Here is a 16528-nt window from a genome sequence, read left to right as displayed (position 1 = left end):
CCTCTGGGTGCCTGACCAGGATTCTCGCTGAAGCCAATGCAAAGCACAGGCCCGTCATCCATTAGAGGCAGGGCGGGCGAGTGCGTAGGGCCCTGGGCTAGAAGCCAGGAGGCTTGTGTTCTGTTCCTTGTTCTGCTAGTGACCTGCTGTGCAACCTTGGGCAAGTCACTTCCCTGCTCTGTGCCTCAGGTTCCCCTCCCTCCCTGTCTTCTCTATTTAGATAGTAAGTTCATCAGGGCAGGGACTGTTTCTCATGATGTGTATGTACTGCACCTGGCACCATGGGACCTTGTGGTGCTACTGTAAGCATCTGAGGGTAGAATTGGGACCTGAAATGAATAAATAAATCAATCAACCAAAATGTGCTGAAATTGAAGTGAAATCTGCCTTGAGAGCCCATCCAGACACCAGCCAAATGGGCCAGTGGGTCTTTAACTAAAAGAGGAACAAAACTGCGCTGGAAACCACTTGGCTGCTTTCGACTAGAGTTTGAGCAGGGGGAAAGGTGCATAGCACAGGTTTCACTGTTTGATTCCTGAAGGGGAGAGAGCCCCTGCTTGGCTCTATCTCCTACTGGGTGTGGGTGCAGCTCTGGGTCAGGCTGAGTCGCACCCAAGTTGAAGTTTGATCCAAGCTGCGGTATCCATAACCTCAGCTCCTAGCCTGCAGTTCTTCAGCCTGACCAGAATGCAGGCTCTGCAGCTGCTGGCCTGCGCCATGCACGGTTAGTGCTCACGAAAGGTTCTGCTACTAAGTCCCACAAGCAGAGCCAGCTCCAGGCACCAGCGCAGCAAGCAGGTGCTTGGGGCGGCACGTCCGGCTCTTCGGCAGCGGGTCCCTCAGTCCCTCTCGGAGGGAAGGACCTGCTGCTGACTTGCCGAAGAATGAAGTGGCAGCAGCTCTGATTGCCCCCCCCCTTTTTTTTTTGCAGCTTGGGGCAGCAAAAACACTGGAGCTGCCCACAAGCTGAGGGACATGGAGCTTTGCACCTAAGCCAGGTCTGGTGAACAGTTCTAATTTCCGTCCGTGACATAGTGTGTGTGTCTGTGTAGATTGTGATCAACGCGTTGGGTGAAATCCTGGCCCTATCAAAGTCAGCAGGGGGGTTGCCATTGACTGAGCATGCAGACACTGCAGTGTAGTGTCTAACTCACTGACGAGGTGATTGGGGCGAAGTCCTTTTAGGAATGGAGTGAGCGTCCTGCCATTTGGAGCAGTTTGGTCTCTTCTACAGGCAGGGAATTTGCCCTTCAGAAACATCTTTACAAGTTGGCCTGGGCAGGGATGAATTACTGGTTTCCAGGGAGAGAGGAATCATTCCAACCTTCCCCGAAGCTGGGTAGCAGGTTAGAACAGGAGGCTCCAGCACCAAAGCAAGGGGGTGTGGAAGAGCAAACTCCACATAATCAACAGAGATGCAGCTCTTGCATCACCTGCAACTTGGCTGGAATCAGGAAGGAAATCTCATGCGAAAACAAACATAGGGCTGGTCCACACTGGGGGGGGAAATCGATCTTAGATACGCAACTTCAGCTACGTGAATAACGTAGCTGAAGTCGAATATCTAAGATCGGATTACTCACCCGTCCACACCGCGTGGGATCGATGTTTGCGGCTCTCCGTGTCAATTCCGGAACTCTGTTGGGGTTGATGGAGTTCCGGAATCGATATAAGCGCGCTCGGGGATCAATATATCGCGTCTAGATTAGACACGATATATCGATCCCCGAGCAATCGATTTTAACCCGCCGATACGGCGGGTAGTCTGGACGTGGCCATACTCTCACCATATTCGCAAAGTAGAGAAGTAGCTAATGCTTTACTTGCTAGTCAAGCTGATAAATCGGAGAGGGTTGAGAGAAGAGCCGTGAGAATGATTAAAAGATTGGAAAACCTGCCTTCTAGTGATAGGCTAAATCCATTGAGCTCCTTGAGCCTAGCAAAAAGAAGGTTAAGGGGTGACTTGATCACAGCTTGAGAGTAGCTACCTGGGGAACAAACATTTGATAATAGACTCTTCTATGTGGCAGACAAAGATCTAACAAGCATCAATGGCTGGGAGTTGAAGCTAGACAAATTCAGACTGGACACAAGGTGCACATTTTTAACAGTGAGCGTAATTAACCAGTGGAACAATTTACCAAGACCTGTGGTGGATTCTCCATTACTGACGATTTTTAAATCAAGACTGGATTATATTAAACTATGCTCTAGTGCAGGGGTGGACAAACTTTTTGGCCCGAGGGCCACATCTGGGTATGGAAATTGTATGGCAGGCCATGAATGCTCATGAAGTTGTGGTTTGAGGTGCAGGAGAGGATGAGGGCTCTGGCTGTGGGTGCAGGCTTTGGGGTGGGGCTGGGGATGAGAGGCTGGGGGTGCAGGAGGGTGCTCCTGGTTGGAATTGAGGGGGTTGGAGGGGAATCAGGGGTTCAGGCTTCAGGCGGCGCTTACCTCAAGTGGCTCTCAGAAGCAGCAGCATGTCCCCACTCCAGCTCCTACGCAGAGCTGTGGCCAGGCAACTCTGCGCATTGCCCTGTCTGCAGGCGCTGCCTCTGTACCTCCAATTGGCCGCAGTTCCCGGACAATGAGAGCTGTAGGGGTGGCAATTGGGGCAGGGGAAGCCCCCACATGTAGGAGCTAGAGTGAGGACATGCTGCTGCTTCCAGGAGCCACACGGAACAAGTCAAACCCGGGACCCTGCTCCCCAGCAGAAGCTTGAGGGCCGGATTAAAACATCTGGAGGACCAGATGCGGCCCCTGGGCTGTAGTTTGCCCACCCCTGCTCTAGTGGACCCGGAATTATTACGGGGGAGTCCTAGGGCCTGTGTTATGCAGGAGGTCAGACTAGATAATCACAGTGGTCCCTTCTGGCCTGGGAATCTATAAACACTGAACCTCAGAATCTTTTTAGCTTCCTCTCTCAGTGCATGAGACCAGATTCCTGACAGAGTCATTGCTCCAGTCTGCTGTACTTGACCTGACAGCAGTGTAAGTTTGCAGACAGCATTAGCCTAATCGTTCTGCAGTTCAAGGCCTGCAAAGGTCTCTGTCAGCCATGGAAACCTGTGGGAATTACCACCTGCCTGTTTGCTTAATAATATCCACCTTCAGGAAGGCCAAGCCCGAGTTCAAGGAGGGGAAGATAAGGGGAGTTTGCTCTGGATCCATATGAAAAGGAGCAAGTGAGAGTAAACAGTCTGAAAGGCTGTTTATGGGGAAATTGCTTATCAAAGGCACAAGAGTAATGCTAAAGCAAACTGTTGATTACTGCCCTGCCTGCCCGGCCAATGAGCAGCACCGGTTCTACCTTCCCTGCCTGATCCTTTCACTCACTGGCTCAGCTGGAGATGGTCCCTTTGAACAGTGTGGATAACGCACTGGTTCAGAGGAAAGATGGCCCAATGGGCAGGGCACAAACTCAGGTCAGTTTCCTGCTCTACCACAGACTGCAGGGGGGATCTGAGGACATCACTTAGGCTTTACAAAATGTTACCCCAAGTGAGTAAGAAGCCTAGTCCCATTCAGATTTCTAGACACAAATAGAAGTTAGGCACCTAAATACCTGTTCAGGGTCTGCACCCAAGTCACTTCTAAGCCTCAGTCTCAGCAGAAGTCCTTGGAATGTAGGCACCTGTGTGCCTAAGTTAGCTTTAGAAATGGGATTTGGTCTCCTTACTCATCTAGTGGCTTTTGTAAATGTTTACGCTCAGTTCCCCATCTGTGAAATGGGGCTAGCAGCCCTGCCCTCCCTCACAGGGGTTGTGAGGAGAGAGACATTAAAGGACAGCATCTGAGCATCTCACAAATACCTAAGATAGTGAGATAAAGTAAAATCCTCCCTGAAACTTCCTGCCAAATTCAGATTACATTTACACATAAATCACTCCAAGGGCACAGCTGCGCTTCTGTAGCGCTTCAGCACAGACTCTCACGACAGAGCTGGGAGGGGTTGTCCCATCATTACAGGCCATCCACCTCCCCAAGATGTGGTAGCTAGGTCAACACAAGAATTATTCCATCGACTAGGGCTGACTACACTGGGGGTCAGGTGAGTTGACAATGTCTCACAGGGGGGTGGATTTTTCACACCCAGGACAGGGACAGCTATGCCAATGCAAGTTTCCAGTGTAGACTGAACTTGAAGTTAACTGGAGATTTTCCTACTCTAGGAAAGGTTAACTCATTGACCCTGCTATGTCACTCAGCGCTTTGAAAAATCCATACCCCTGAGCAACATAGTTAAACTCACCTTCCCCCCGGTGTAGAAAGCGCTAGGTTGAGAGACAACTTCTTCCATCGACCTAGCTACTGCCTCTCTGGGAGGTGGACTAACTACAGCAACAGGAGAACCCTGCCTGTCGGTGTCACGAGTGTCTACACTGAAGGAGACAATGACAAAGCCTTCCTAGTATGCTTCTCCCACCCCTTTACTTCTCAGTTTAATTCCCCTATGGAAAATCCCCACAGAACTTAATAGAGAATGGTAACATAAGAACGGCGTACCGGGTCAGACCAATGGTCCATCTAGCCCAGTATCCTGTCTACCGACAGTGGGGCACCTGGTATTGGCCAGAGGGAGTGAACCTAACGGGCAATGATCAAGTGATCTCTCTCCTGCCATCCATCTCCATCCTCCAACAAACAGAGGCTAGGGACACCATTTCTTATCCATCCTGGCTAATAGCCATTAATGGATTTAACTTCCATGAATTTATCCAGTTCTCTTTTAAATGTTGTTACAGTCCTAGGCTTCACAACCTCCTCAGGTAAGGAGTTCCACAGGTTGACTGTGCACTGTGTGAAGAAAAACTTCCTTGTATTTGTTTTAAACCTGCTGCCTATTAACAGTGATAGGTTTGAGCAACTACCCTGAAGAACTGAACAGAGGATTCATCTGCTGTGGATTGGATACAAAACCCAACAGAAGGAACTGAAGAGAGAGAAAAAACAATGAGGAGCCATTATGGCACCTTAGAGACTAACAAATTTATTTGGGCATAAGCTTTCGTCCACTTCATCCAGAAAATCCACTTCATCCAGAGAAGCCCACGAAAGCTTATGCCCAAATACGTTTGTTAGTCTCTAAGGTGCCACAAGGACTCCTCATTGTTTTTGCTGATACAGACTAACATGTCTGTCCCTCTGAAACCTGGAGAGAGGGAAATCCTATTGGTCTTTTCAGTGTCCCTTCCCTATTCAATTCAACAGCGTTTTTGCCATAAGGTCCTGCAGTCTCTGCATTTCCCAGCATTAGCTGGCACTGAAAGCACTAGTGCCAGAAATAAAATACAGTGTGTAAAAATAATTTCTAATGGGGCTCTGATCCTTTAATTGGATCAGGGTGCAGGCATGTATACCGGGAGGGCAGGACCTGCTGGAACCTGTACAGAAAGAACACCATTGATTGAAGGGGACTTGGCCCAGGTGTAAGTGTCTCTCTACAGAAGTAGGACTGCAGGCTCGGGGGGATAGCAGACAAGGGGGCACATTCTGGTCTCACTTCTCCTGCCCCCTATGAAACAAACAATGAGTTCATTGGAGTTTCATACTGGTGTAACAGAGAACAAGTCTGGCCTTGTGCCATGGGTGTCCCGCCTCCTCGGGCACTCCTTCCCCTACTATGGGTATTATTTGTATTGCAAGAGCCCCTAGGAACCCCAGTGAGGGAGCAGGGCCACACTGTGCTAGGTGCTGTACAAACACAGAACAAGCAGATGAGACCATCGCACCCTGAAGAGGTAGATGAGGGCAGGGTGAGGGGGGTTGTTTCTGATGGGGTTCCACTGATCCCCGACTTCCTAAGGGCCCCGAGTCCCCTGTGATGAAGGATTCTACTAGCTCAGACAGTTCCTGTGTTGCACATAATGGGAACAAAGCCTGAATCCTTGAGAGGCCAGGCCTCCAGCAATGAGACGGCATCTCTGGGCTTGCCCACTCTCCAGAAGCTCGGAGATGGCCCTGGAGAGTGATCCTTAGTGCTGACTATGGTGATGTGGATACCTGTGAGGTAAGAAATGGACCCAGGCCACTAGAAAGCCCACAAGTGGTAATGACAGCCTATCACTGGTTTACAACCCAACCAGCGACCAGAGGAAAGGCTCTTGCTCACCCCAGCCCCGAGCCAGCCAGGTACCATCGCACACCTGCATGCAACACCAAACCTCTCTTTCTTGTCTGGTTTCCAAGGCACTGGGTTAACAAAAGGCACAATTTAAAACCCATTTAGTTAAACCACAGCTGCAAACCCGTGTGGAGAGTCTGATTTTGGTTTAAATCAGGCTTATTTCAGGTTAGCATCAGTCAGTCAGGAACAGGGTGAAGCTGAACCAGATTAAGCCACGATTACCTAGAAATAAAAGTGCCTGCCCAGGGGGTCTGCAGCAGGTTGGTGTGCAGACAAAACCCAAGAGGGAGGCTCTGCTAGCCTGTTGAGCAATGGGAAGTGAACTGGGAGGAGGTTTGCCCTGTGCTTGACATGCCGCCCCAACACAGATGCAGTAGCTAGACTTCTAAAGCTGCAGAGTGCATTTAGCAATTAGTGACAGATTTGCACTGATAATTTTCAGACAGCTTTGCTTCCAATGTCTATTCAGTGGTCACTCTCCCTGGGACTAAAGATGTGCTAAGGAGAAGGCTACTAACCATGTGAGGAAGAAGCAAACAGCTGCTGTCAAATGCATTCCTACCAGTTAACCCCCCCAAGAGACAAGCTAATGTCTGGAACTTTTGGAGACACCCGGTGCATTTTCTGTAGTGCTACTCCCCCCACAATCCACAGCTTAGCAGCGCCATTTCTGGTTCCCCAGGAGCTGGAACACACAGTCCTCATTGTCCCATTGCGGAACATACCTCTTGGGGAGCGACCCCTCTCAGCGAGTTTGAGACTATCCTGAGGAAAGCAGTTAGATTTGCTTGCTTTGGGACAGAGCTGAGCTGGTCTCCCTTGGACACAGTAGAGTTAGTTTTCTCAGTACCAGTTAGGACACCGATATGCATTGTTGAGCCACCGTGTATTTCCACCCAACAGGAAAACACATTGGGTCATGCTGTTGTTTAAAGGAGTCTCCATTTCATCCTTAGTGAGGTTTCAGATATTTACTATTTGGCCCTGTGTTAGCAGTCTTAGAAGAGAGGCCAAGGGTTATCTTCCCAGCCCCAGAGATGGTCCCTGCAGGCTCTTGGCTGTTAAGAAGTTTGTTGCGCTGTGGTCTGTGCTTCACCAAGCAATAGGTTGCCATTTTTTCACCAAACAAAAAAATGAAAATGGCAGCAGCCACCCAACAGTCCTGAGAAATGGTACAAAACAAAACTAGCCAAATGAGTCACCTTTCAGTAACAAAGCAACACACGGGCCCAGCACTCACATGCCGTCCTGTAACAACAAACCAGCAGACAGAGCCCAGCACCAAGGAGCAAATCAGTGCATGCAGCCCAGTACTAAAAAGAGTGACCCTACAATAACTAACCACATACACAGCCCCACATTTATGAGGGGTTCTGTAACAACAAATCAGTGTGCACTCAGGTTATGAAACGGTTTGCACAAGGAATCAATGCACACATGCAACAAAGAAAAAACAGTCTGGGTAAGAAAAGGGTGTGATTTCCAGGCGTAGAAAACCAGTCAGCAAGGAATGATAGGTATTTTAAAATACCTGGAGACTGGGCTTCCACATAAAGATGAGGCAAAGTGACAAGAGACAGGAAATCAAATGCGAATGCCACCACTCAGACCATTACCTTAAAAAATCCCAGCTGTGCTATTTCAACCCAATCAACAATTCCATTAATCACCTGCCATTAAAGATGTGGCAGGTCTGTGGACACTAATGATAGGGGCAACACTTGCACTAGGCTGCCAGCCAAGCCCATCTTTTAGCACATGGTTTACTGACAAGTAATGAACCCCAGAAAACATAGAGATCTGTATTGGAAGGGCTTAGCTGCTCTTGGCACATCTTATGCAAGAGAGGGGAAAATTAAGGTTCCTCCGGGCTCAGGGATGCAGTGTTACCTAGTAGTTAGAACAAAGGAGTCCTTGCCCTGGGAAGAAGTGCTACAGAGTGGTCAGAGCAGAGGGCAGTAAGGCAGCACTGCTGGGCCCCACTCTCCATAGCTCTTTCAGACTTTTAGAATCTCTCTGTGGAATCTTTCGGGGGCAAGATCTCTGCCAAAGTCGCTCCACCTGTAAATTGAGAATCCTACTGCTTACATACCTGGAGGACTGGTGTGAAGAATAATGAATGCAACGGAGAATCACAGTCAGGGGACCAGCCAGGTGAATACACAACAAATCAAAAGGCATTTTTAAAATAGCATGTAGTTCCAATAAACTATTCATGAATATACAGTAGGATCCCTATTTTATGAACTAATTAGGGGGTTAATAAAATTGAACATAGCAAAACTACAGTCATTCAGTGAAAGAGTACATAATGAATGGTGATAGATGTCTACAGTACAGTGTGTCTGACTTTTCTTGGTTTGAGAGAACCACATCTCTTCTTTGGTTCATATAAGAAGTCATTCATAAGATAAATGTTCATAAAATCAGGGTACTATTGTACTTGTCAAATTATCAGCCTAGCTGTGTAACTGGATGGGGGGATAATAATAAACATCAAATAGCTTATTTGAAAGTTATTGTGGAATCTATCAAAACATTATTCAGTGATTTATTTGATCAGTTGTAGTTTTCTGTGCATGTTTTGGATATGACCAAGCTCTTTAGAGCTTGCAAAACACAATTTCTAAGCAATTTAGGATAAGGAAAATATATAGGTAATCAAATCTCAGGCAGAATTCCTTCCTGACTCCTAGAGTGATCAACCCTGAAGCCTCCCACCTTAGAGCATTTCACACTTGACTAGGTGCTTTATGATGATACTTTGTCTTTTTTTGAACCATCAAGTATGAATCACTCGTGGAGACTACACTGGCTTTGATGAACCAAGGCCCAGATCCATAAATGTATTTAAGGGTCTAACTTTCATTTGTTTATTTCAGTGGAAGTTAGGAGCCTAAATACCTTTATGGCTCTGGGGCCAAGTGTCGGATTCATAGATTATAAAGCCTGGAGGGACCATTGTGATCATCTACTCCAAGCTCCTGTATAACGGGCCATAATATTTCCCTCATTTGATATGTGAACTCGTGACCAAGATTTTCAAAAGTGAACAGTGATTTTGGATGCCCAGCGTGAGAACCTTACAAAGTTTGGATCGCAGGGGAGCTCAATGCTTTCTAAAATGTAGGGCCTGTGAAGATGTCTCAAATTAGGCACCCAAAGTCACTAGACACTTTTGAAAACCTTTGGCCTACACTCATAAATGACATATCTGCCTATGCGTAACTGTAGAAAGGATTAATGATATTTGGAAGTATTTGCTATATGTTCAATGTGGCTATTTTAGATGATGTGGGAAATAGAATCAGTGAAAGTTAATTTACCGTGATTATTTCTAGCAAGAGGCAGTGCTCATCTGAAAAGTCCAGCTGGGAGCACATAAAGATTTTAATGGGAATAAGCGTCCAGCCACTTTTGCACCAAAACAAACATCGACAGTATCAAATGTCCCTTCCTAGCTGAGCTTTGTTAAAGAATCGCATGGGCCGAGACAAACGCTCACAAAAAATGAGACTATCTTTCCAGGGACAAATCAGTTGGCCATGCCTTTTTATTTTTGTAGCAGCTTATCGCAGGCTGTCCTCTAAATTGTGCAACTCATTTCCTGTAACAGATCTATTGTCACGCTTTGGAAAGGGGAAGGAACATAGAATGTAGGAAAACTGGTTACAGGGGTCATACAGCAGAGCTGCTTTTGATCATCCAGGTTAGATACACTTAGGTTGCATGAAATCCTTAATAACTATGCTCCTTATTGTAACCTGATGCTGGATAAACATCACAGCATACTCCCTAATAGAGAAAAATCTGCTTATTCTGCAGTCTTTGCAAAACCCTGAAGTGTCAAACATGTAACAGTTCTTTTGTAAATGGCTTCCCTCGTCATTTGTCTGCCAGTGTCCCTCAGCTGTTTTGAAAAAAACCCATTTTTAAAATGTGACCTGAGTGTCCTGGTCTATGGAAACTCATGTTATCCAGTTCTCTGCAGAGCCAAACCTGATTGGCCTCCCAAGATAATGAGTGCACAGTATGGGCTTGTCTACACACAGAAGTTGTATTGCTTTAGCTACACTAGTGCAGTTAAAAGAGTACAGCCTCCCCTTGTGTGGATGCAGTTTTAGACCAGTATAGTTTTGGGAAAGGGAAGACGCTATATGGCTCTAAGACAACTTAGTACTGATAGAACTGTGTCCCCTCCTGGTTGTACCACTATAAGTATTTCAATTACCAAAAAAAAAATCACCCCACCCTTACCAAAATAGTTACACTGATTGAGAAATTGCATGGAGAATGCCTGAAAGATACTTTTATGGGTGTTTATTGAGAGCAAATAGTCTATGTCGTCGTGCTATTTCCTCTGGTTTCTTTCTACAACATCTGTAATTTCGATAGGCTAGTTGAAATGTTAAATTCTGCTCTGGTGGCTCAGATATTTGTGCTGGTATCTTTAACTCCCAGTCTGGATACTACTCTAGAAAAGCCATCTCAGCACAGGCACAAAGCACCTAAGCTGTTACCCCTAGTCCTCTGCTGGTTAGATCAGTGACCAGAAGATTGCACTCTTTTTGGAAGACATGAATGCGATCATCTCTTGCGCATTGCTACCAGTGCTTTAACAAAAGAAAGAAAACTCAACCAAGTGATGTGCATATGGATTTACCAATTAACAAAGAGAAGCAGTAAGTTCTATTTCTCTATGGTACAGATTCTGCTAATGGTAGGAAAAGCTCCCTAGATACCGATCACAGTAAAACCCTACACACATGCTAAGCACTCATGTCAAGATAGGGATGGAATGACTGCTGAAAGCAACAACTCTTACTATCCATTCCTGTCAGATTGCAAGCATTTCATTTAAAACCTTATCTTTGATGCAGTTTGATCGGGGTCATTTCTTTTGTCTTTGTTTCCTTTGTAATTCTCAGAGTAAGAGTAATTTAATGTGATGTGTTCTTTGTAATTCATTAGCAGACTTTTCAACAGTAAAAAGCAGATAAAGACACACGATCTGCCTTCTCCCCCAGATAGTCTTGTGGAAGCCCCACTTCCAATCCACATCCCAATGCTTTACACTGTATTCACTCCCTCCCTGGAGCACCCAGTCAGACAACACCTGCAGCCGGTTGGGCCTTCAATAGCATTGAAAACGAGACACCTGGTCAAAGCTGGTATTTGTCATCAAGCTGTAAATAATCCCTGCCTGATAAGAGCAGAAAATTATAAAAGAAACTCCAAATTTAAAGACAGTATCTAGATAGCAAGACACTAGAGTGCTGTCTGCAACCTGCTACCAAGCATTGCTCTGATCCAGTTGTCTTGACTCCAGCAAAATTATTGATTTCAATTAGGAGCTTTGCCAGTACAGAAATGCTGGATTGGGCCTGGTGCTCTGTACCAAAGTGATCTGGTGAAAGACAAGCTCTAAGCAAGAATTTTAACATAGGTCAGAGAGAAGAGACACTCAAGAAGGAACAAGGGTAAGTGGTCCTCATTTATATGATTAAAGGGTTTAGTGGTTTGGGGGAACAGGAATTACAGGGGGTCCCTAATCAATACACTTGAACTGGAGGCTCAGACTTACCTACCTTGAAGGAGATACTAGGTATAGCTGGGGACAGGTAGTGGAGTCCTTTCTACTGCAGGTAGGAAACTTGCTACAGGCTCCAATCTGGGAGCTGAGGCCACGTCTACACTACAGCATAAAATCGAAATTATTAAAACCGGTTTTATAAAACTGGTTTTATAAAATCGATTTTACACGTCCACACTAGGGCACATTAATTCAGTGGTGTGCGTCCATGGTCCTAGGCTACCATCGATTTCCGGAGCGGTGCACTCTGGGTAGCTCAGTAAAAGAATGAGACCAATAACTTTGATTTCCATCCACACTAACCCTAAATCGATATAGTAATATCGATTTTAGGGTTACTCCTCTCGTTGGGGAGGAGTACAGAAATCGATTTTAAGAGCCCTTAAAATCGATTTAAAGTGCCTTGTAGTGTGAACGGGTACAGTATTAAATCGATTTAACGCTGTTTAAATCGATTTAACGCTGTAGTGTGGACCAGGCCTGAGTGTAGCTGAACTGCTCCTCTTAAGCAGATGTGGCTACAGGTGTCTCCTTTTAAGACTGATGGGCTAGAGAGAGCTTTCACCTGTGGGCTTTCTGAGGCTTGCCCTGCAATAGAAGGAAGCTATTAAACCCTCTTTTGAGGGAGGAGGGAAGGTTTGGGAAGAGGGTTTTTTTGGAGTGCTTGTGAAAGGGTGAATCACCAGAGGAGCTGGCTACAGTGCCTCTATGGACACAGAGCTTGAGAACTCATTCTGGAAGCATGCTGGGAAGACATTTCAGTCTCTTGCAAATGACTAGACATTGGGGTGTTGTGGATTTCTAGTAGTCCTGGGAAGCATTAAAGGTGACCGCAGTCTTAAAAGGCTAGCTGGACTTTGGGGCATTCTAGATGTTTTGTAATGGGGACACTGTGTGTGCTATTTGCTGGACTGGGGCAGGTGCATCCAGGCCACCCCAAACCTAAGGGCCTTCCCTCCCAACTAACAGGGACAAACCACTAAGCCCAGGGCACAATCGCTTACATGAGACAAGGAAGGAGAAAACAGGAACAGGAGTGAGGTCACAGATTAAAAATGAGGGCTCCAGAGGATACTGTGCAGAGAACCCTCAGCAATGCCTACTGCTCCTCAGAGACATCTAAGGAGTCAGCGGACACTGTCCAGAGACACGACTGGACATGTGACTGGAAATAAGCCCCAAATTGCAGAGCACCAGCCCTCACGCAGTGATAGATAGCTGCCTTGGCCTGTGCCAGGAGGAGACTGACAAGATTGTCCTGTGACAGGGTCGGACCCTTGATGGGGTGTCCTTAAATCAGCACATGTGGGGAAAAGTGCAGCTAGACCCTCAAGAAGAGGTTCGGGAGGAGCTGTAACCTGATGCGCTACATGGATGAGCGCTAGGGTCTCCCTCTCACTGCAGAAGGGACAAGTGTGAGAGGAATTTGTGAACCACGCCACATACATGCCTGTGCTCATGGTTCCACGGAGAAGCCACCAATATCCCTGGTGGGCCCAGAATATAGTCTGGACCATTGGAGTTCCTCACCATCCCCATGCAGCAACAGGTCCTGCCACACAGTGTGGGACACAAGGAAGCGGATGCTATGAGGCATGAGTGTGTACAGATGTGCTGTGGATGCAGTTTGGAGCCAGACCGGCTGGACATCATTCTGTTGGCTGAGGTGGTGTGTTTGGGGTGGCCAGAGAGGCTCTGGGGGCAGAGGCCCAATGACACATTATGGAAGGGGAGAGGTGGGAGCCCTCTCCCACAGGACCGGCTCAAGGAAAGCAAGAGAAGCAGGACACCAGGCACCCTCACCTCCCAAAGCACACAATAGGGGACACCCAGGGTGGGCAGCCCCATGCACTGGTCAAGTGCTGCAGCATGCACCAAGTCTTTCTGAGCGTAGTCCAGGTGGTCTCTGATTCTGGTGGCCCCAGCCAGGCCCATCCTCCAGCACACCAAGGGGGAACTCTACCACCTGCAGTCTAAGGCACATCAGTGGGTGCTGCCCCATGTCTCTTTTTGGAGCACTTATGCCCAGGCCCTTGTATGACAGACTCTGGCCTCAATCTAGTTTGTTGGATTGCCCTAGTATAGCTTTCCAGCACAGTAATAGGCAGCAGTTTGCTTGCTATAATCAGCAAAGACCAAATACCCACATTACGGCATTAATCCCCAAACCTGGAGACCCTAAATGATTTTATTTCTCCCCTGATATTACATTTCAGTCACCTTTACAGTACTGATATACACCAATTAACAAAGGCATAGAAACATGAAACAAAAAATCAGAGAGAGCTTTCCTCCTCTCACTGTTGCCCATCGCCAGCAGGGGCTATACTCATGGATTTACACCCATATGAATCGGTTGATACTTTCAGTCCTCATGTAACAGGATGTGTTCTGCTCTCAGTCAAAGCGAATGGATTGCCCTTTGTAGGAAAGAGCAAGTCACTCAGAAAAGCATGGCTATTCTAAAAGCCTAGCTGGTGGGAGCCCTCACACTGAGGTCCCATTCTTCACTGGACAAACACTTTCAGGGCACACACTTTAGATGTCCATGTCAAATTGAGCTTCCTCACCTATTGAAAAGAAATGACAAAAATGCAGTTGAGTACTTGATGAAGTCTTATGTTAAATATAAAACACTACATGGATGTGACGCTCAGAGACCAGCAGCCTCACAAGAGCATAGAAGTTTGGATGTGGCAGTGAAGCTTGGGGAAACTCTCAGCCTGCTATGTACAATAACTGAATTTTCCTGGAAAACTGTTGAGAGAGATGGCGGCTTGCTCTGGTGTTAGGGGGAAAACCATTCCTCTTTGGTCTGATGTTCTGCTCTCCTTCTATACAAAGAACATCTACTCTGCAAGCAGGCACTCTGCCAATGCAGAGCGCGCAAAGCCTCAGAGATGCGATGTATCTGGGGGGATCTGAGAAGAGAAATCCACTCATCATTTGGAACACTACTCAAAAAAATCCACAACAACAGAAGTATTTTTTACCTTTTCCCTATGACACATATGACCACGAATATGGGTTTCTGTTCGCAATAAGAGGCAAATGTAATTTTTAGTCAGCACAGCATGATGAAATTACTGTTCCATGTATGATTGCTATTGTAGCTGCTGCTGTTGATAGGATGCCAGTGTAAGCCAGGACTCTACTACTCAGCTGACCCATAAAAGATATCACCTCACCCACTCTGTCTCTAACATCCTGGGACCAACATGGCTACAACACTGCAAGTTACATAAATGGTCAGCTCTGTTACACTTCTTATTGCAGTGATGCAGAAGAAACTTTTCAGGTACCAAACTGAGCCAGAAGAGGAACAAATCTTACTTTGTCTTGTAGGCTGATCAATTTTGATAGTTGAAGCCAGGGAGTGAGACAGTGACAAAGTTACCAGCCAAATCTTGCTCAGTGGTCCGTGTGAGCTAAGTTAGGAAACTCAACCTACTTAGTTTTCAGTGGACACATGCCCACATCACAAAACTGACAGTGCAATTTACAGTAATTGGTCCTTGACACCAGACATCTCTGCAGAGAGATCAAGGACTGTATGGGCCACAAACTCAATTCCCCTTTTATCCCCATACCATTCCGGTGTAAGGAAGAAGCCCATTAGCAAAGGCTGTAACAGGCAAAGCTGGGCTGCACATGCTCTATAGACAGAAGATTCACTTTCCAAGGCAGTTAATCCAGCAGTATGTTTCACTACTGCTAAATTAATATGAATGAGACAGAGGGAGAGAAAGAAGGAACCACACGCGATAGATGTTAATGCATTACTGAAAGGTGCTCATGCTACAGTGATACGGTTGGTAAAAGAACAATGTCTAACCCTAGAGATATCTTGATTTAGCCTGTATCCACAATCCACACACAGCATCAATTCCTCCCTAGCTGTTATAACAATATTCTGGCTCCAGCCCAGGTGTGCTCTTGTGTATTTTCCAAGGAAAAAAGATGAAGCATGCAGTTATTTTCAGGCTTTGCCAGGGGGTGCCACTCACCTATGCCCACCTTCTCCAAGTAATTGTGGACATGGTTGTTTTCAATCTTCAACTCCTCCACATTTGGACTGGTAACACCTGGAATGTCTGGAAGGTCACAAGGTGAGGTTTTGGCAACTGGGGAATTGCGGCATTCCATCAAAAACTTCCGGTCATAAATAATTCTTGTACCTAGAGGGAAAAAATGTGAAATACTGTCAGCTTTTAGCATATCTCAAAGTGCTTTACAAGGAAAGCAAATATCATTAGCCCTACCTTACATAAAACTGAGCCACAGAGAGGCCAGTAGCAGAGCTGGGAACAGAATGCAGGACCCAGCCCAGTGGTCAACCTACAAGGGCACACTGCATCCCAGTGAACACCTAGTTACAAAATCTACATGGAAATAATAGGCTCCTGCAAAACTAGGAAAAAATCAGTCAAATTAAGATTTAAACTGCTTCTGTTAGTCTCATCCCATCTCCCTTATGGCTGCAGTACATAAATTTAACACGCTTTTCTGAGATTACCTATAATTCTGAAAGACCACACGTTTAAGCAGATAGATCAGGAAATTCGTAGTGGAAATTTCCTCTTTTTTTAAGTCAGATTTTTAGTGTTATTACAGCAGAATTTTCTGCATGGAGGTATTGCCTTTATGTGGTCTGGGCTGGCTGTCCAGCTCAGCAAATGTAGTTTACATTTGTTAGGCTCACATAACTGAAATCAATAAATGACTCCCATTTTATTTGCTGTTTATTTTAGTGGTGAATGGGACCCCACCCTATTGTTGCTGATTTGTTAGAGAAGAATAAAATTACA

At 46.3% G+C, this 16528-nt stretch overlaps 1 protein-coding gene across 2 annotated transcripts in view; it reads right to left on the bottom strand.

Annotated features, from left to right (window-relative positions):
• The window catches only part of EIF4EBP1 (eukaryotic translation initiation factor 4E binding protein 1), a 36932-nt gene that overhangs the window by 13296 nt on the left and 7108 nt on the right, over positions 1-16528 (bottom strand). Inside the window, exons 2-3 of one of the 2 annotated variants that reach the window (XM_030552178.1) lie at positions 15728-15898; positions 13869-14290 (exon numbers count right to left, since the gene is read on the bottom strand). In XM_030552178.1, the coding sequence (XP_030408038.1) occupies positions 14259-14290; positions 15728-15898 (203 nt within the window). In that variant the 3' untranslated portion in view covers positions 13869-14258. Of the gene's footprint in view, positions 1-13868; positions 14291-15727; positions 15899-16528 lie in introns of those variants that run through there. The other variant, XM_030552179.1, reaches the window with a different exon arrangement.

This window comes from Gopherus evgoodei, chromosome 2 (genome assembly GCF_007399415.2).
Source record: "Gopherus evgoodei ecotype Sinaloan lineage chromosome 2, rGopEvg1_v1.p, whole genome shotgun sequence".
NCBI classification, from domain to species: domain Eukaryota; kingdom Metazoa; phylum Chordata; order Testudines; family Testudinidae; genus Gopherus; species Gopherus evgoodei.
The sequence above is the reverse complement of the archived record's forward strand: the minus strand, read 5'-3'. Positions and strand labels throughout refer to the sequence as shown.